Source organism: Pectinophora gossypiella, chromosome 11, assembly GCF_024362695.1.
Source record: "Pectinophora gossypiella chromosome 11, ilPecGoss1.1, whole genome shotgun sequence".
In the NCBI taxonomy this organism is placed as follows: domain Eukaryota; kingdom Metazoa; phylum Arthropoda; class Insecta; order Lepidoptera; family Gelechiidae; genus Pectinophora; species Pectinophora gossypiella.
The window spans coordinates 3777253-3798692 of record NC_065414.1 but is presented as its reverse complement, the minus strand read 5'-3'; the positions used below and the strand labels follow the sequence as shown (position 1 = coordinate 3798692).

The 21440-nt window shown below is 37.6% G+C and overlaps 3 protein-coding genes across 3 annotated transcripts; all 3 read left to right on the top strand.

Annotated features, from left to right (window-relative positions):
- Positions 1 to 476: 476 nt before the first annotated feature.
- LOC126370661 (uncharacterized) lies at positions 477 to 6629 on the top strand. Its single transcript, XM_050015634.1, has 2 exons — positions 477 to 957; positions 4108 to 6629. The coding sequence occupies exons 1-2, from the start codon at positions 577 to 579 to the stop codon at positions 6523 to 6525; spliced, it is 2799 nt and encodes a 932-aa protein (XP_049871591.1). The 5' UTR covers positions 477 to 576; the 3' UTR covers positions 6526 to 6629.
- A 3699-nt stretch (positions 6630 to 10328) lies between these two features.
- LOC126370801 (uncharacterized) lies at positions 10329 to 15192 on the top strand. The gene is made up of 3 exons (XM_050015825.1): positions 10329 to 10565; positions 13639 to 14563; positions 14597 to 15192. The coding sequence occupies exons 1-3, from the start codon at positions 10395 to 10397 to the stop codon at positions 15190 to 15192; spliced, it is 1692 nt and encodes a 563-aa protein (XP_049871782.1). The 5' UTR covers positions 10329 to 10394.
- Positions 15193 to 16269: 1077 nt separating this feature from the next.
- Positions 16270 to 19163, top strand: LOC126370800 (probable elastin-binding protein EbpS). The gene is made up of 2 exons (XM_050015823.1): positions 16270 to 16790; positions 16910 to 19163. The coding sequence occupies exons 1-2, from the start codon at positions 16365 to 16367 to the stop codon at positions 18404 to 18406; spliced, it is 1923 nt and encodes a 640-aa protein (XP_049871780.1). The 5' UTR covers positions 16270 to 16364; the 3' UTR covers positions 18407 to 19163.
- Positions 19164 to 21440: the final 2277 nt, after the last annotated feature.

The window sequence follows — 21440 nt, the reverse complement described above, 5'->3', positions numbered from 1 at the left end:
TGATTCTACTCAGAATCATGGTCTGAAATTCTGGATCATCCCCCTAAGTTTCAGTTACAGTGTCACAAGCATCCTGTAGATGTACGCTTGCTTGCATGTGCCTAAAATTAATGTTATCTTATCTTTATTATATTTCTTAAATAGGTATTATTCTTTGCACTGTAAAATTAATACATTATTTTGACGTGATTTAAAAAGATACTAAAATACCTCAGATATGACGTCAATAATTTTAAGGCACAGACTTCTTTTTCTAGTAAATAAAGGTATTCATGAATGAGAAAATGTAAGGGATTACGATAAATTAAGAACCAAATGATGATATAAAATCACGGCTAGTAGCAATAATCCCTAATATTAGGTTTACTATCATATTATCAATATCTAATTGGAGAATATTTAAGTAAAACCGATAAGATTTGCAATCCGTGCGGGCAATATTCAATCAATTCGTTGATAACTTTCTTAGTGACAAGCCTTAGCTAAACGCCGACTGAAAAAATGATTCTTATGTAACATTAATATAAATAAACCAAGAATTAACGCCCTCCTTTGCTTTCTGCCGTCGTTGAAAAGATGAAGGAACTGTTCGCTATAATACTCCTTCTATCAATAAGTGAAAGTGTTACAAGCCACGATTTAAACAGTTTTAAATGTTTACCGTCACAGAATCTCAATACAAGTGAACAGCCAAGTCGTAATACGTACAGCGTACGACAAACGAATTTCAAATGCGTATCCAGAGATTTCGTGCCTTATTCTCAAGGAATCCTAGATGTAAGTCTGGAGATAAATTTCGTATCAGCAGATGATGAATTATCAGTCACCGTTTATGCAAAAGGCGAGGACATTGACATCACTATTGGGAACGAAGATATTTACGGAGCAGATATGGAGTATACAAGTGGATATCGGAAGATTCAAATATTTATTCCCAGTAAAAATGTGAACAGTTATGTGAGTACGTTTTCTCAACTTGCTTGTTACTTTATATTTCACCTAGCCTGGGCTTCAGCACTCACATTCCTATAGTAAGTCGTCCACATATTTTTGAACATCTTGACTGCTTGGGTACCATTGTCGCAGTGAGTGTTGTCATATTTACGACGACATAATTGAGACAACTATTTGACATTGTAACCGTCTCGCGAATTTGGACGATTAGGTTGTTGTCAACTTTTTGAACACGCAGGTTGTGCCGATGTTTTTGGTCACTTAAGAGTGTTACTATCCATACGGCCACCTTGAACGTCCCTGATTATTGGACATTCTGGATGATGCTAACTATATGTATACCTTGACTGTCACTATCTATTTGCTTCTGACTGTACCTGTACAATACAACTTATACGCTGGACTGAATAAAAATCAGAAAGGGTATAGCTGCTCTTCACGGTGATCTCCCCTATGTCATGAGTAGAGTAGTCACGCATAGTGATTTGGCCGAAAACCGAATACTCGGCAATGCTGTCGGCCGAAGCGCGAATTTTCGGTCGCCAAATGTTCGACAAAATATACAATCTGGTTGAGCGCGTAAATAAGAATAAGAAGTCTCAATCTGTCTCCCTCGTTGCAATGCAGGCTGTTTGTTTCAATGAGGGATTTTCCAGGCTACGTTCCCCAAAGAAAGCAAAGATGGCGCCGTATGGATATCAATCCATTACAACATTTACAACTTACCACAAATCAATTTTACTTCTTCCTTGCGTGTCGATGGCGATCGATACTAAATCAATTTTACTTATTAAAGTATTGTAACTTGGTAATTAATATTATATTATCTCGATTCGTATGATGTGCCTTTTTTCATGATTTGATAAGGTATTCGGCCGAATAGTGCGTATTATGCGGCCGAATACCGAATAGTAGACGAATATTCGTGGCATCTCTAGTCGTAACGACCAACAGAGGGACCATTCTGTCTAACCCGATAGATCATTATATGGGTGATGAGCTAATCATTACATTAATTGTCATCATATGGTTCATCATATCCGTCTTAGGACTTCGTATCGAAACCTACCAATTATCTTCTGATTGATAATGGTTCTGCCCACCTCATTACTGATTACTAGCGTGAGTTTCCTCCTATTATCCATCATTTAATCGATATTATCAAAACTATGATAATAATTTATCGGTTGAGGAAGCGGCACTGTCCTAGCTTTACGGAATTATTAAAGATTTTGTGATGTTATAATTAAATTGGTATTCGGTTCAATTATTATGTAACTCGATAAATACATATCGCGTGCAATGCGACAATTATCGCTAGCCGGTAACGTCACACCACACCTTCACCACGCGATAAATGGGCTGATACAATTGGTTTTGAGGAGGAGATGGGCCTCCTTTTATAAATAAAAGTCCGAACTATGATGGGTATTTTCTATTGTTCATCAACATACACGGATAGGATAGAATAAATACACTATCACAGTAAATTATATAAAAAAATTTAAGTAAATTTCACTTGATTCTACTCAGAATCATGGTCTGAAATTCTGGATCATCCCCCTAAGTTTCAGTTACAGTGTCACAAGCATCCTGTAGATGTACGCTTGCTTGCATGTGCCTAAAATTAATGTTATCTTATCTTTATTATATTTCTTAAATAGGTATTATTCTTTGCACTGTAAAATTAATACATTATTTTGACGTGATTTAAAAAGATACTAAAATACCTCAGATATGACGTCAATAATTTTAAGGCACAGACTTCTTTTTCTAGTAAATAAAGGTATTCATGAATGAGAAAATGTAAGGGATTACGATAAATTAAGAACCAAATGATGATATAAAATCACGGCTAGTAGCAATAATCCCTAATATTAGGTTTACTATCATATTATCAATATCTAATTGGAGAATATTTAAGTAAAACCGATAAGATTTGCAATCCGTGCAATAAATGGGCTGATACAATTGGTTTTGAGGAGGAGATGGGCCTCCTTTTATAAATAAAAGTCCGAACTATGATGGGTATTTTCTATTGTTCATCAACATACACGGATAGGACAGAATAAATACACTATCACAATAAATTATATAAAAATCTCAGAGCGAGTTAAAAGTGCACCTGTCGCCTAGCAAGCCTTTCACCCAAGAGAGAGGTGAGGTGCGGGGGCGAGCGGTGTGACATATGGCCAAGCGTGAGTCGAATTTATTTGGCACTGGATACAACATCATTCAGCCTTGTCATACGCCACAGTTTATTTGTCGTATAGCCAATGGAGTTGATTTGGCTACTGCAGATGTTATTTATATACGTAGATATTATACGCTATAAGTGATATAGAGCTAATTTTATTTTAAGTTACACCCGTCATTTTCTTAACCGCCGGAAAGGAAAGGGACGAATGATTGACAGCTGTTAATTTTAAAAAGAAATTAATAAACCTTCCGACTCAAATAGGCATCTCGCTGGCGTGCAACCCGTTTGAAGTGTACTGTCAACTTAATTCTGTCGGGTTATCGGCCAATACAATTTTTATAGAGTTGTTTCAGATTTGTGCCTAAAATTGACGTGTGTTCCATAAATTTTATGCTTGTCGATTACCCGTCCCTTTCATTTTCGGCGGATAAAAAAATGACACGTATAACTTAAAATAAAATTAGATGATGTGTACGGTCACGAGCATTAATATGTATACACTTTGGTACCATGTTACATTAACTTTTTTGACAAATTGAACTGTAAGTCTCACTAATTGTTACTAAAGGCCTTGTTTAAAACTAAAATTTGGATCTGCCTTTTATAAATATACTAAACTAATGTAACCGATTTGATAACCTAACCTGTTGTAGATATCTTTTTAGGAATTTCTTATTTTACCAAAGGTAACACGTCTTACCTGTTTTAAGTTTACGCCGTTATTATCATAATTAAAGCACATAATAACGGGTTCTTACCGCGTTTAAATGGGGATATAAATATCGGGAGTCTAAAATCCCCATTTAAACGCGGTAAGAACCCGTTATTATGTGCTTTAATTACGTCTTACCTGAACACGGAGTATGTCATAAAACATTATAATATAAAAACTTAAATACTTCTGAAAGTCTATTTCCTAAAAGGTACTAATTATGATCAACTTTACGTTTCAGGTAACCCTATCAGGCAAAGTGTCACAACGTTCAACTATAGTAGTAAAATCAGTCAAGTTCATATCTCATAAGTACACTCAGGATCTACTAAACATTGTAACAGATGGGAAAGGTAACAATCAATATACATATCACGATATATTTCATGAACTCAATAGAAACGATGAGAACACTGAATCTACAAATACAGATGTGACAGTGACTAATCCAACGGAAATTGTAACTGATGTAACCACTCCGACAGAAACGACTATAGAAGTCACTGATGTGACCACTCCAACAGAAACGACTATAGAAGTTACTGATGTAACCACTCCAACAGAAACGACTATAGAAGTGACTGATGTAACCACTCCAACAGAAACGACGCTAGAAGGCACTGATGTAACCACTCCAACAGAAACAACTGTAGAAGTTACTGATGTAACCACTCCAACAGAAACGACCGTAGAAGTTACTAATGTTACCACTCCAACAGAAACGACTGTAGAAGTTACTGATGTAACCACTCCAACAGAAACGACGATAGAAGTTACTGATGTAACCACACCAACAGAAACCACGATAGAAGTCACTGATGTAACAACTCCAACAGAAACAACGATAGAAGTCACTGATGTAACCACTCCAACAGAAACGACGCTAGAAGTCACTGATATAACCACTCCAACAGAAACCACGATAGCATTCACTGATATAACCACTCCAACCGAAATTACAATTATAACTGATATTACTGATACTACTGTTCCAACAGAAACCACGATAGAAGTTACTGATGTAACCACTCCAACAGAAACGACGATAGAAGTTACTGATGTGACCACTCCAACAGAAACGACTGCAGAAGTTACTGATATCACCACTCCAACAGAAACGACTGTAGAAGTTACTGATGTAACCACTCCAACAGAAACGACTAAAGAAGTTACTGATGTAACCACTCCAACAGAAACTACTATAGATGTTACTGATGCAACCACTCCAACAGAAACCACGATAGAAGTCACTGATGTAACAACTCCAACAGAAACAACAATAGAAGTCACTGATGTAACTACTCCAACAGAAACGACCGTAGAAGTTACTGATGTTACCACTCCAACAGAAACGACTGTAGAAGTTACTGATGTTACCACTCCAACAGAAACGACTATAGAAGTCACTGATGTAACCACTCCAACAGAAACGACCGTAGAAGTTACTGATGTTACCACTCCAACAGAAACGACTGTAGAAGTTACTGATGTAACCACTCCAACAGAAACGACGATAGAAGTTACTGATGTAACCACTGCAACAGAAACGACTATAGATGTTACTGATGTAACCACTCCAACAGAAACGACTGTAGAAGTTACTGATGTGACTACTCCAAAAGAAACGACTGTGGAAGTTACTGATGTAACTACTCCAACAGAAACCACGATAGAAGTCACTGATGTAACCACTCCAACAGAAACGACCGTAGAAGTTACTGATGTTACCACTCCAACAGAAACCACAATAGAATTCACTGATATAACCACTCCAACGGAAATTACAATTATAACTGATATTACTGATACTACTATTCCAACAGAAACCACGATAGAAGTTACTGATGTAACCACTCCAACAGAAACGACTGTAGAAGTTACTGATGTAACCACTCCAACAGAAACGACTATAGAAGTCACTGATGTAACCACTCCAACAGAAACGACTGTAGAAGTCACTGATGTAACCACTCCAACAGAAACGACGATAGAAGTAACTGATGTAACCACTCCAACAGAAACGACGATAGAAGTCACTGATGTAACCACTCCAACAGAAACGACTGTAGAAGTCACTGATGTAACCACTCCAACAGAAACGACGATAGAAGTAACTGATGTAACCACTCCAACAGAAACGACGATAGAAGTCACTGATGTAACCACTCCAACAGAAACGACCGTAGAAGTTACTGATGTTACCACTCCAACAGAAACGACAGTAGAAGTTACTGATATCACCACTCCAACAGAAACCACAATAGAAGTCACTGATATAACCACTCAAACGTATATTACTGATACAGCCACTCCGACAGGATCGACGACAGAAGTTATTGAAACAATCACACCCACAGAAATTACAACTGATGTTACTGATACTACTACTCCAACAGAAACTACAACAGATATAGTCGACACTACTACTGACGAAGCAACTACAGAAAACCCTGAAGAGAACCCAATACCTGCCATTGCGCAACCAATTGTAATAGCTTTAATAGTTATAGCATCTGTTCTAGTAGCCGTGACCATTGTCACATTCATAATTTACCAATTTAAATCAAGTATGATCGACGGAGTGGCTTCATACGACAATGCTGATGAAGATCTACCTACACTTATAACTTTGCCAAAATCGAAACCTATTGAGACTTAAAATATTAAAATACCTTATCTATGTTATGAATTCCAAGCGGACTTCACCTAGATACGTTAGTATTAAAGTAAATAAATAAATAAATAAAAAATATACAATAGATCTGTGACCTAGGTAACATTTTCTTCTAAAAGTCTTCTTGGAGCAAGAAAAGCAAATTATTAAAAACCGCATGCAATTCAATTCAGTGATTCTCGAAATGAGCTCGAATACCCGAATACTCATTACACATGCCACAGACTTCCTTTTTATAATAGTATATATTCATTGATTGGCGACTTGTGACCAAAGCACACCAGAGAGCAGACTTTCCAAGCTCTTGAATGACAACCGTCAGTGAATCCACCAGATGCTGTCGCTGTAGTCGAAATCGACTGTGAAGCATCATATCATCGGTGATTGTTACAAGTAGAAATATTGTAAGTAAAAAGATGGTAAAAATAAATAAATAACTAATAATACAGAAAGGACCCTGTAAAAGTGTTAGAATGTTAGTGGATGCGTGTTTTGTATGGGTTTGATTTTTAGTAAACCTTCTGTATTTAACACGCTGAATGAAAATTTAACTTTACTTGGAGTCCTTAGTCCTTACACACCATGGCCCTAAAGTCCTGTTCGATAAGACCTCATACTTACTTAAGTAAAATTAAATCTAAATAGGCAACGTCATCCGTTATTGCTGAAAATAACGGGAAACCTCCAGTGTCAGTTGGCACATACGTTAATCATGGTGATCAATTTATCAGAAAAATACTATATTTTGTCATTTTAGATGTTTATCTTTATTAAAATACGGCTCACCTATCACGCTAGTCTAACAGAAAGCTCGATGAGGGTACATAGTTCATCTTGCGATGGATGTACTTACCTTTGACTTTCCCAATTGGGATATAGTCGTGAGCTCGTGTTATGTTGTTGATGTTATTTTGACAGCGTGGACGTCAAATGAATAGCGATATACGTGGATAGCATAGTACCCCCGCTAGCCTCAAGTTGGTAAGTGACTAGGGATCGACGATCAAACACAACGATGTCTTGTTGGAAGTTGAATACAGTGTGTTAGTGACATCGTAACGAAAACTTTGAGGGATGATTCAGACTACGATTCCATGATGAAATTTCACTTTATAATTAACTCTGAATCATGGTCTAAATCATCCCCCTCAGTATTCGTTACGATGTCACTAACACTCTGTATATGCGTCGCGCTGTATAAACGTCGATAGCTTCGATACTATGTGCGCGCTGGTAAACTTTTTGGGTACGCCACTTCACTCAGACCGGAGGTCTCATGCAAGTGCTTCAGTGCTTCTTCACGAATGCCGTGTTGCAGTAGTCCCAACGAGTCGGAAAGAACAGTGTACGGCGTGGGTTGTGCTCCTTGTCCGCGGTGAGTCCGGCGGAATGTGGAGCTGAGGATTGGCGTGAGGCGAGAAGGCGGCCCGCGACGTTTCGACGATTCAACGGAGTCTTGTTTGAAGTTGTATATAAGCGTCGCGCTGTAAAAACTTCGATAGCGCGTTTCAGACCTGCATTTGAATGATGTTCGCCATCTGTTGCATGTGGGTGGAACAAGCTACTCAACTTGTTGGGTCCGTCAATTATTATTATCTTTATTCTTTCAAAGCGCCTACAGAAATGATCACAGCAGATACGAACAAAACTTTATATGCTAACGACATTGATCAGAAAATTAAAAATGTGGTTCATCTTTTGTAAATTCAAAATGAATCAACCAAACCCTTCACTAATAAAGAACTAAGTAAGTACATAATATAATATTGTCTCTGAGACTAGTATATAGGCGGCATCATGGTTAGGTTAGGTTAGATTAGATTAGTCTTTTATTTGGAATGTTATCATCTATCTATACAATAGGTAAATCTACGCGAAAATCCCTGGTGGTGGGAAGCCTAATTTCAAAACACCCAATTATTATTATTTTATTACCTTATGAAATATACTGTTTCTCTCTCTCTCTCTCTCTCTCTCTCTTTGTTCTTGCGTTAGTTCCATGTGGTAGTAGTGTCATAAACTATTTTATTGGCGTATCAAATTCTTGAGAAATAGTAAATTAGTGGCAGTTCAGACGGAAGCCTGATAAGCAACGGTGTAAGTAACTGATAAAAGATAACATAATATTAGTCATTGGTGCTAATTCCTGTAAACACCATCTACTTAATTTAAAAAAAAAGTTATATCTATTATTTTCTTTTCCGCCGAAAAGGAAAGGGACGGGTAATCGACAAGCATACAATTCATGGAACACACGTCACTTTTAAGCACAAATCTAAAACAAACCTATAAAAATTGTATTGGCTAATAACCCGACATAATTAAGTTGACAGCACACTTCAAACGGTTTGCATACCAGCGAGATACCTTTTTGATTCGCCCGGATTATTCATTCATTTACTCATTCTTCCTAAAATTAAGAGCTGTCAATCATCCGTCCCTTTCCTTTTCAGCGGATAAGAAATGACAGGTTTAACTTAAAGTAAAATTAGGAGGTGTCTGCAGGAATCGAGGCCATTATTGCACCTATTAGTTATCAATCACTATTCTGACAGCCTAGTTAATAATCACTATGATAACGCGCCCATGACCGTGTCACTACTTATCTGACGGACTGAGAGAAAAATTGTTACAAGAGTCATGTCGAAAGCCTTTGCCGGCTCAACAATAACCCTGGCACCTCGGTTGCTGAGGTTGGTAATCCACCTCACAACCCACACGATAGCAGAAGCTACTTATTATTCCAAATGTCGTCGAAGTCGACCAAGTGATTGCACGACTCTAACATGATAAATGACAGGTAAAAATGCGCCGAATTTAACCGAATGTTGTTATTTGAATATTACCAGATCGAATATTAAGTCCAGGTCGTCTCTAGAAAAGGGAGCCTTGTGCTAAAACTATCTGATCTGAGGAAATTGCAAAAAAAAACAGTTCTCAGACAATTAATTATTCGGCGTATCTCCATTATGTTAATTAAGTACTTTACAAGAAGTAGGGTTGGTAACATATGATATTATTTTTCAGTTTCAGAACTACAATGTTAAATCTGGTAACAAGTTTTCTGTGAGCTACGGTGATAGCTGAAATATGAACTGTATTACAATAAATGATAAATTAATACTTAGCTTCCGAGAGATTTTTATTTTACTTTCACCAACATACAATATGGATCACAAGACTTATATAAAAATAAAACCTAAAATTCAAAGCGTTACCAAAAAAAGGAAATATTATAAAACATAAAAAGGCTATAAAATGTTCTACGAGGAATTCGCAACATTTTGAAATGGGCTTGTCTATATTCCTCACGTTCGAGGTAAAACAAATAAAATATTATGGTATCTCCTGACTTTATCTTCTGTAACACAACATGATAATGTTGTCAATTTAATTAACATCTTGCTACTACATATTACAAATAATTATCCATTGCGTTATCAATATTCCAGATTCATGTTTATCTTATCCAAGATAGGAATTTCAAAGATACAATGTTAAAAACTATATTAATTGCAAAGATCTCCCGTCGATCACATTGTAAAGTTGTGTTTTCAGTTTCAAAAATGATTAACAAAAAGCTCTTAATTATTGCTTTCGCAATACAAAGTGTTGTCAGTGAGGGTTGTGAGACGTTTAACTTTGAACAAGATTTTGATTCGTCATTCGATAGCGATTTTGGCCCTTGTGCCAATACACCAGGAATATGGTCTTTGGGAGATTTTGAATCAATCGGTGTCCTACCACAACATACGTCAAGCACGAGATTTATTACTCCAGGAAATATATTCAGCTGCACCTCATCATACACGTTCCCTGTAGTTGGCGGTGGAACATTTGAAGTGAATATATACATGAATTCGAATGACGCTACTAACAATATTATGATTTTCTTGAATCGAGGCGTCGAGGATGGCCCGGCACCAGCTGTCACAATAACACTTGGACCAAATTCGCCTGAATATACAGGTGGTTGGCATGCGCTTACTGCAACTGTATCTGGAACTGATAGTTTTGAAGGTTATGTGAGTATCTTAAAAACTTTATCTTCACAATATAAGGCGGCCTTTACTCACATTTAGTTTTAATTTTTTCCTTGAATGAATTTCTGTATTTGGGTACTATGTTTACAAAGGATGGTGTATGTGATAAAGATATAATAAGAAGAATAAAATTGGGTAATTCAGTGAATGGGGCAATGCATGCAGTTGTTAGTAGTCAATGTATTTCGCAAGAAGCGATACTCTGAACAGGCGTGCGTGTATGAAACAATTGATGAAGGAAGAGGAAGCAAGAGAAGTATGTCAGGATCGAAGCAAATGGAATTCCGTAGTGGATTTATCAATCAATCAATCAATAATACTTTATTGCACAACAACATATATAAAGGACATAAACATACGAATAAAACATAAGCACAATAGCGCCTTATTGCTAAACAGCAATTTCTGCCAGGCAACCTTAGGGTGAAAGAAGATTATTCATTGGAGCACGGGCTGGTGCAATAAACATACGATTTATGTATTTATGGATTTATGTATGTATGCATGTTATTTTTAGGTACCTTTTCTTTATATGTGTGTGGAATTAAGTGTTTATTAATTCACTATCCGCTTAGTTCCTAAATTGACCTACTATATAATGTATACATACATAAAATCATGCCTATTTCCCGTTGGGGTAGGCAGATACTACGAAATTCCACTTACTGCGATCCTGACACACCACTTTCGCTTCTTCCACGCTCATCAAAGACTTCATCCATGCTCGCTGGTTTAGAGTTCCCTTGACCTGACCTTTCTTTAAAACATTTGGTCTGATAATCTACCCATGACATGACCATACCATCTCATTCAGCTCTCAGCCAGCTTGTCTGGGATGGGCGCAACCTTATGTGGGTATTTATGACGTGGTCAAGACTTATTACGCCACCGGCCCATCGCAGCATCTTCATTTCGAAACAGTGCAGATTGTTTTCGTGCACTTTTAAACTGTTCAAAGACGTCATGGTATGAAATACTATGCGTACTATGTCCGCTTGCATTAATTATTATTATAATACTAACATTAAGTATTTATGTATACGTTTTTGTGATAATATATATATATATATATATATATATATATACCTAATATTTAATCTATGTACGAATATTAACGTATATTTATGAAACACGACGTTCGTGCCTCACCCAACAGGGTCCACATAATACCAGCGTCGTGGTTCACGCCGCGACTTGTGCTGAGTGAGGCCCTTTTATCTCAGGACGTCCACCACCACCTTATGATCATTGTAATGAACATCCTGCTTGCTGTAATTGATGCTTGATGCTTTTTGTAATTGTTTTGTAAAAAAAATAAGTGATGTCATTGTCTTGTCTTCGTGTGTGGCGTCCTTTTATAATAAACAATTTCTATAAATAAATCGCTAAAATTTAGAAACCTCTCTCGGTTTTTACGACATACCAGCGTAACGCTCACTGCACCGACTCTACGCCGTCTTGTAAAAAGGCCACATTGTAACAACTTCAGATGAATTGCTTCAATGTGGCCTGTTTAACTCCTAGGAACGACAATATCAGCTGCTTAACATCTATTGTGAACAATTTTGTACAAAATATAAATACTTATCCGTCATTCTACGTCACCTACAGTTATGATTATACTAATTATGATTTCTAGAAAAGATATTTATCTAACATGATGATCAGAGATGACGTGTTTTTAAAAAATACAATATTTTATCAGTAAATCCGAGATTAAATTGCTTGGCAATGTGTAACATGGATGGAATACGCGGTGGTTCATAATATACCTACCCTGTGTGTATTAAATATAAAGGAGGTAACGACAGTGGAAGAAATTAGGAAAATTCTTACAGTTTGTCTCGCCAATGAACTATCCAATATTGTTTTCGCTTCACAAACACTCTTAGTCTTCGGGAAAGCATGCACTTTAGGTTTTATTTATTGATTTATTTAGGTACACATACAGCAATACATATGAAACTTTTACAGACTGCATTATAAATAGAAAGACTTGGTACTTATATAATAATATGCTTGCCAATTACATGAAAACAAACAAACTACTTATATTAATACTAAACTATATAAATTATAACCTATAAATATATATTAACACACTTTTTATGAACAATTTTAACAAAATATAAATGTAAGTACTGTTTAACGCTTATAACGCCAACCAAAGGGATTTAGCACTTTACTTAGGGTTTTATTTAGGTTTTCACAATGTTTTTCTTTAATACTCGATGTAAGGTACTTGCGTTGTCCGCGCGGGAATCGGAAGAAGTGTTTTCTTTTTAAATATGGCGGTCGTTCTCTCTAGTCAAATATCAAAGGGAGAGAGAAGGCGGGAATTTGAAATGCGCGGGAAATATTTAAATAACGAACACCGTGAATAGAAAAATATACGTCACAGAGCTCTTACCGATTTTTTCGTTCTAATAATATCTTTATTTATTGAAAAAACCTTAAATATATGACAATATTAGTTAAGTACATTTAAGTTGAGACATGAGTCAGCTGGTATCCCTATACTACGGTACTGTTAATAAATGTCAGTACATATTTTATATTAAATAAATAAAATATTTAATAAAAGGCTAATACTTGTGTCAACATAAAAGAGGTTTTAATTATTTCAACAATTTTTATTACTTTTAAATTAATTGTCCCTACTCACATGATAATATATTACTATAATAGCGTCATTAACTCGTATAAAAAAAAGTTGAGCAGCATCAGCATCATTTTTATTGAGGTTTTACATAATATCACGCCTATTTCCCGTTGGGGTAGTCAAAAGTCACATAACTCCACTTACTACAATCTTATTATTGTGGTTTTACTTTAATCAAATCAATTCTAATAAACTTCATAGCACAGAACTTAATTTAAATATGGTGTTAGGACTTTACTGTATCTTCTAGAATCTTGTAGAATCTTACTTCATACAAATTATAAACTTCTCTGACAATACCGACGAAACGGACGAAACTTTTCTCGAAATACGTTTTCAATACCTAATTAAATATTAATCTGACATTTTTATTTATTATAATTTATTTTCCAGGTAACTTTCATGGGACAAGTTTCAGAAGGAAACATTGCACTGGTGGATTCTTTCCGATACATTCCACCCCTATCAAGTGGAGAAGAAATTGACTGCGACATTTACCCTGAAGACACAGATGTCACTGAGCCAGGTGAAACTGAAGAAACAGACGTGACAGAACCAGGAGTAACCGAAGAAACGGACTTGACGGAACCAGGGGTAACCGAAGAAACGGACGTGACGGAGCCAGGTGTAACTGAAGAAACAGACGTGACAGAACCAGGAGTAACTGAAGAAACGGATGTGACGGAACCAGGTGTAACTAAAGAAACAGACGTCACGGAACCAGGAGTAACTGAAGAAACAGACGTGACAGAACCAGGAGTAACTGAAGAAACAGACGTGACGGGGCCAGGTGTAACTGAAGAAACAGATGTGACGGCGCCAGGTGTAACAGAAGAAACGGACGTGACGGAACCAGGAGTAACCGAAGAAACGGACGTAACGGAACCAGGAGTAACCGAAGAAACGGATGTGACGGAACCAGGTGTTACTGAAGAAACAGACGTCACGGAACCAGGAGTAACCGAAGAAACGGACGTGACGGGACCAGGTGTAACTGAAGAAACAGATGTAACGGAACCAGGAGTAACTGAAGAAACGGACGTGACTGAACCAGGTGTAACTGAAGAAACAGACGTGACGGGACCAGGAGTAACCGAAGAAACGGACATGACGGGACCAGGTGTAACTGAAGAAACAGACGTGACGGAACCAGGTATTACTGAAGAAACGGACGTGACGGAACCAGGTGTGACTGAAGAAACAGACGTGACGGGACCAGGTAGTACTGAAGAAACAGATGTCACGGGGCCAGGTGTTACTGAACAAACAGATGTGACGGGACCAGGTGTAACTGAAGAAACAGATGTGACGGGGCCAGGTGTAACTGAAGAAACAGATGTGACGGGGCCAGGTGTAACTGAAGAAACAGACGTGACGGGGCCAGGTGTAACTGAAGAAACAGATGTGACGGGGCCAGGTGTAACTGAAGAAACAGACGTGACGGGACCAGGTGTAACTGAAGAAACAGATGTGACGGGGCCAGGTGTAACTGAAGAAACAGACGTGACGGGACCAGGTATTACTGAAGAAACAGATGTCACGGGGCCAGGTGTTACTGAACAAACAGATGTGACGGGACCAGGTGTAACTGAAGAAACAGATGTGACAGGTACGGGTGTAACTGAAAATCCAGGTGTTACTGGAGACACAGATTCAACTGACGAAACAGACGTGACGGATCCTGGTGTCACTGAAGAACCAATTATAGAAAACCCTAACATAAACACCGGCTTTTGGAATCCATTTACAATTACAATGGTTGTCGTCGTATCAGTAATATTCTTAGCATTACTCTCATATTGTTTCTTTGAAATCGGTAAAAGGAAAGCCTTAGATAAGGCACCGCTATTATACGATGATATAGAAGTACCACCACCTGTAATGGTGCCTAGAGTAACAAAATTATACTCTGACTCAAGTATTGTCAATATGTATAGTAACAAATAACGATACTATTAATGTGATTCACTTTAAGGATCCTCAGCGTATCTTCGTGACCTAGACTATGTATGACGAACTGGCGTCTGTGTAAAAGTACCTGAACTGACGATTAACAGCGTCAACTGCAGCTGTGCTATTTGTCAATGCTTTAGAGTTCCCAAACTTTTAAGATAGCGGACCCACCACAAATCCTTATTTTTCTAGAACCCCACATGAAATAAGTGTATATCAAAGAAGTCAGAGAGACTTGTATTTTAATGTTAGTAAAAACGTTATTAGAATTATTTCAAAGGTGAAATACTTTACTTTTCACTTTAACTTCTAATACGCGGCACCCTAATTTTATTGCGGAGCCCAGGTTATGCGGAACCTACTTTCGGAATCGCTGCCTTAGAGAACCACATCCCTAGTGTCACATATTTGTACAGTTATATTGTTCCCTAATTTAATTTAGATATAGGATTACATAATTAACAAATTATGTTAGGTAATTTAAGTGTAGAGCATTAAATGTATATACGAAAATAATATAAAACATAATGATTGGGAAATGTGCACGGCATTTTTATATAACTTATTATTAATAACTTGTTATTATACCATATTATTATTTTTTAAAGCATAAGTTTTCATTTTAAAAATCTATTTTATAAGAATTCGCTAGTCATTATAATAATAGAAAACAAAGTCTGTAGTTTTATTACCCGACTGCGTTTTTCGTTTCTTTTTCTTTATTTCATAGTTCACGGTATGCGGTGGTAGGATTTATCAAAGTATGGGTATCAAAGGTAGAATATAAAGCATAAACTTACACATTTTGTTGTTTTGTTAGATTTTGTTCATGACCGCTAGAGGCGCTGTAAATTCTTTCTCAGGATTATACACTATTGCTAATACTTTATACTTACCACGCAAAAAGTTAAACATGATACAAATCCCAACCGATAAGTTTGAATAATAATATTTGTGACGTGGTTTCTAATTATAACCTTGTCAATTTCGTCAAATCAATATTTCATTATCTTTTTGCGATATCGTATAGATATACACTACACGCTCTTCACCAATGAATGTGTTATTATATGAGCCCGTTATCAACCCTTTTAATTGCATTTTAGATAGTGTATCGTTTGCAATCGCCTGTTTCGCTATGTTCTAAATCTAACCTGACGTCCACCATGTATAGAATGGCGTCTCCATCTACATTTTTAATTATAGGTTCAGTGCTTTTGTTATGTACATCAAATGTGCTAAGTGACTCTGTGAAGGTTAACTTGCGGACGCTAGATAACGAAAAGTGTGGTGCTGAAAACGGTTGGTCTTTAGTCGATTTAAAAAACCTTTCAATAGAACCTATTGGAAATGACGAAGTACTTCGAGCTTCAACCTTCAGCTGCGCATCATTCCCCTTTCATAACGAGGGAACTGTAACTTTGGATATAACTGTATATTACGAAGATGTGTCAGATCATAGCAGAATAGAAATCCAAGTGATAGAGAATGGAATTCTCCTGAATAACTATGTATACAACAAGTCTAACGAAGACTTCGTGCAAGGATGGAATACTATTTCTTTACCGATCGCAAAGAAAGCTTCCGGAATCGTAAGTACTTGGAATTATTTGTAATTATTTAAGTAAAATAGTGAAAATTAACAAAACTGAAACTATGCATGCTGGTTATAAAAGGTTTGTTTAATAAATAATTATCATTTATATTGCAGGTAACCCTACTAGGATTCAATTATGATCAAGCCATCGTATTAATAGACTCCATTCAAATAAAAAACAAAGAAAACGAACGAGATATAAGTATAGATCCTAGCAATATAGATTTTTCTGATAATATTAATAATTTTCTAGTCAACCCTCATGCAAAAGGAGACACAAAATTTGCACAAGAAGAAGATTATGTTACTTTTCCTAAAAATTATAAAAGCGAAACAAAACTTGACGTTGAAGATTTTGTTGATATTGGCACCCCTGATTTGTATGAAACGGAATTTATAAATGACAATATCAAAAGTAATCCAAAAATGGGCACAGAGGTACTTTACTCTAACAATGGTAATATTAATACAGATAACAATAATGATAATGTGAATGGATGTAATGAATGCAAAAACGTGAAAGATGGGAACAATAAAGATGATATTGGAGGAAACGTTATCCGAGTAAAAGTGGACGGAAGAGAAGGAGAAAGGGAAGGTGATGAAGGGGAAGGCGACGCAGGGGAAGGTGACGCAGGGGAAGGCGACGGAGGGGAAAGCAACGGAGGAGAAGGGGAAGGTGGAGAAGGAAGCGGAGAGGAAGGAAATGGAGGAGATGGAGACGGAGGAGAAGGAGAAGCTGGAGAAGGAGACGGAGGAGAAGGAAGCGGAGGAGAAGGAGAAGGTGACGGTGGAGAAGGTAACGGAGGCGAAGGCGACGGAGGAGAAGGAGATGGTGGGGAAGGAGACGGAGGGGAAGGTGACGGAGGGGAAGGTGACGGAGGGGAAGGCGATGGTGGAGAAGGGGATGGAGGGGAAGGAGAAGGCGACGGTGGAGAAGGAGACGGAGGAGAAGGAGACGGAGGGGAAGGAGAAGGAGGGGAAGGTGACGGAGGGGAAGGAAACGGAGGGGAAGGTGACGGAGGGGAAGGAAACGGAGGAGAAGGTGACGGAGGGGAAGTTGATGGAGGAGAAGGAGGTGGAGGGGAAGGAGGTGGAGGGGAAGGAGACGGGGGGGAAGGAGACGGAGGGGAAGGTGATGGAGGGGAGGACGACAGTGGAGAAGGGGATAGCGGGGAAGGAAACGGAGGAGAAGGCGACGGAGGAGAAGAAAATGGTGGAGAAGGAGATGGTGGAGAAGGAGACGGAGGGGAAGGAAATGGAGGGGAAGGAGACGGAGGAGATGAAGACGGAGGGAACGGCGACGGAGGAGAAGGGGATGGGGGAGAAGGTGACGGAGGGGAAGGGGATAGCGGAGACGGAACAGACGATCCATCTTTCTGGAATGTATGGACTATAGTTCTAGTTTCTGTCGGTTCTGCAACCGTAGTAGGGTTAGTGGTGGTCAGCGCTTATTACATTGGAAAGATGAGTGGGAAAAAGGATGTCTCTACTGAGGATGCAATATCTGACATCGAAGCTCCAAGAATTATACCCAGAGTCAAAAATGCTAGGCCACAATACGAGAGGTTTGGTGGAAGTGATTACGGTAATACCACATACAATAGATAATAAAAAGCAGTGAAGAAGTTTAAATCTACCACAATTAATACATGTGTATTAGAATATGGCACTGAAATTAAAATAAAATCTAATTAACTGTCATACGAACTGAAATTGTGCTTGTAAATAGCCTCCTGCGGTCCAGGTTTCCAGCCACAATTGTTAAACAATGGAATTTGGATTTTTAAACGGTTTTGGGCCTTAAGACCAAAAAATTAAATGTGGCTGGTCAAGGTATAAGTAAGTCATATTTTATGGTTGTGTTTTTTACACTACGATAGGTACTACGATTGTGTAGTTTGGAAACTCTTAATTAAGTATATTTAATTTTTTTTTCGCTGAACCATTAATAGCGATTCCTTATACATATAACAAACATGCAGACGATGCAGAAGCAAATCCACTGCTTTTCAGACTCATAACATAATAACAAATAGTTTATTAATCATCCTCTGCATGGGTTTTGCCCTTCTTGCCAATATCGTCATATTAAATAAACACGCGAGCTGCTTTACTATACTTAATTTACGAGTAGGCATACGTATCTATTTTGTGCATATATTATGTCCATAACATTAGTACAGTTAGTGCCATATTATTTACCAACTCGACTCTAGTTTAACTAGTTATATACGGACTAGAAGTCAAAAAGCGAGCTATGTTCACTTCCATATTTTTATTGTTATATTTACTTGTGTGAATAAATACATACCGAATTATGTCGCCTTATAGTGAAAACCACATAAGCGCGTTCTTAGAAAACACACTCTGATCTGATTTTCTTCAACAAAATCTTGATTTTCTTCGTTGTTGAGACCAAAAGTTTTTACCTGGATAGAAACTAGCGTGTGTGATGTTTAAAAAAGGTTTTATTTGACGTGACTTATTGTAGATTTGCCGCAAATGGCATTAACTATGTCTGGGATTCAAAAAGGTTTTTACGTGGTTTTCAATTTAAAGCGACGATAAGTATTCTAAAATAAAATAAATAAGACTTGTTTTAATGAAAGAACGGCTTTTCTTGCGTTACAATTTTAAGTACTTAAACAAACCAAAAAAAACAAGTAAGAAGTGTAAATAAAAACACAAACGCTAACCAAATAAGTATATTGGCGAAACAAATAAAGTATAGATTGACTATCGATCATGAATAGAAAAACTTCTATGCTGCGGGGTCTGTGCGGCAACCGGAATTATATCGAGGGCTTCGACCAATAGCAGTACGACGTCTGTCGACGTAGGTGGCATTAGCTGCGGCTGTTGGTCAAAGCTGTCAATATAGAACGCGAAGTGCGTGCGGCGCGTTGGCCGTGTCGCTACGGCTGCTTATCTTACCGGGCGCGTCATAGGTCACATCATAATTAACACGATAGACTTGAAATTATCCAAGCTAGGTTTCTTAAGTCGGTACATTATAAAATATACAGATATAAAACACCATACAACAACTTATTATCCAAGTTTGAAATGCTAACACTACACAATAGACGAATGCTTCTTCAATCTGTAACACTTTATAGAATCTGCCATAACTTAATAGACTGCCCAGACCTTGTTAATGACATTGGATTTAACGTGCCTATGAGAGTTCATCGACGAGCGGCTCGATCCTACCCGCTGTTTAGAACGGTGCGCTGCCGCACCAACGCCGGCAGGCGAGTACCTCTACGTCGTATTCTCTCTCAATACAATGATTCATTTCATTTTATAGACATATTCAATTTATCTAGTTCTAAATTTAAAAAATCTATTATTCAAGCCCTGAGCTGATTTATTTTTTGTTTAATTTATAACATAACCTATTTCAACTCACTAGACGACATTGTAAACTAATACGTGGGTAATGTGGTTGATTGTACATGTACTTATGTGAAAAAATCATACACCTGTTGTTAATATATCATGTATAATTGTTTATTATCCCATGAAAATAAATAAATAAATAGACGGATTAGGCCAGCAATCCAATAATTCAGGAAGGTGGCCATAGGAACTCTATTATAAAACCAAGCAACTCTATCAAGTTTGAACTCGTTTGAAACATCTTGCCAAACACCCTGGTGCTACTTGATATCCAATGTCTGTAGATGGACCCAAGAGGTGGTCAAAGGAACTCTGTTATATAACAAATTGATTACACGTTAGGATTAATTCAGGAAGATGGTCATAGCATGGTATAATAAAAGAAGGTATGCTCAAAAGTGACAGCTAACATTTCAAGGTTAGCCGCGCTGACGTCATCTCACACTCCGTTGCATTTTGTAAAAACAAAATTACCCCAACAATGAGAAAATACGTTAAATCGGTACAATACCATCTATGTTGATTTTAGGGAAAGTAGCATAGAAAGTCCTTTATTAAAATTTCCTTTCAACTACTCGGCAGGTTGTTTTGGTGCGCAGTTTTGAACTTTTCTGGGCACGGAACCCTCGATGAGCGATTCCGAAAGGTTTTTGTTTTTTTAGCGACGGACCGTGCAAGAACATTAAGACCCTACTACATTATGCGGTTCATCAGGATTAAATGTGTCACGAAATCGTGGGCACCCGATGTAAGTATTAATTAGGTTACCTCTGAAAACACATTTCTCGAGTATGTGGGTTTTCTCACGGTGTTGATTCTCATCACATATCACTTGGATTTTGACTTTAAGGATAATATGCACTTATGCACGCAGCTTTAATATGTCGTGCGCACCTGACGTAATCAGGGGTGACCACAAGAGGTGGATATTCTATGGGGATACGTATTACGTCACTTGGATGCTCCCTTCATACCCCTACTCCTTAATTATCCCTGTAAAGGTTTCCCCGAATCTACGTAACACAGGTAATTGTCCCTTGGGGAATTACTTCCCGGGTCCTGTCTTCCCTTATAGCTACTATGGGGCTCGTCTGGGTTAATAAGCAATTTTGAAGCGTACTTTATTGTCGATCATAAATTTCTTCATCATTTCTTCTTTTATCGTGTGGGTTGTATTGAGGTTGACCAACTTCAGTAAATATGGTCACACCCCGGACTCGTACAAAAAAACCTCGTTTTA

Bases quoted from the DNA above. Each gene is read 5' to 3' on its own strand.
- LOC126370800 (XM_050015823.1), top strand. From the start codon at position 16,365: ATGTATAGAATGGCGTCTCCATCTACATTTTTAATTATAGGTTCAGTG. The intron at 16,791-16,909 runs GTAAGTACTTGG...TTTATATTGCAG, and splicing joins CAAAGAAAGCTTCCGGAATC to GTAACCCTACTAGGATTCAA.
- LOC126370801 (XM_050015825.1), top strand. From the start codon at position 10,395: ATGAATTCGAATGACGCTACTAACAATATTATGATTTTCTTGAATCGA. The intron at 10,566-13,638 runs GTGAGTATCTTA...TTTATTTTCCAG, and splicing joins CTGATAGTTTTGAAGGTTAT to GTAACTTTCATGGGACAAGT. The intron at 14,564-14,596 runs GTGTAACTGAAG...TGACGGGGCCAG, and splicing joins AACAGATGTGACGGGGCCAG to GTGTAACTGAAGAAACAGAC.
- LOC126370661 (XM_050015634.1), top strand. From the start codon at position 577: ATGAAGGAACTGTTCGCTATAATACTCCTTCTATCAATAAGTGAAAGT. The intron at 958-4,107 runs GTGAGTACGTTT...TTTACGTTTCAG, and splicing joins GTAAAAATGTGAACAGTTAT to GTAACCCTATCAGGCAAAGT.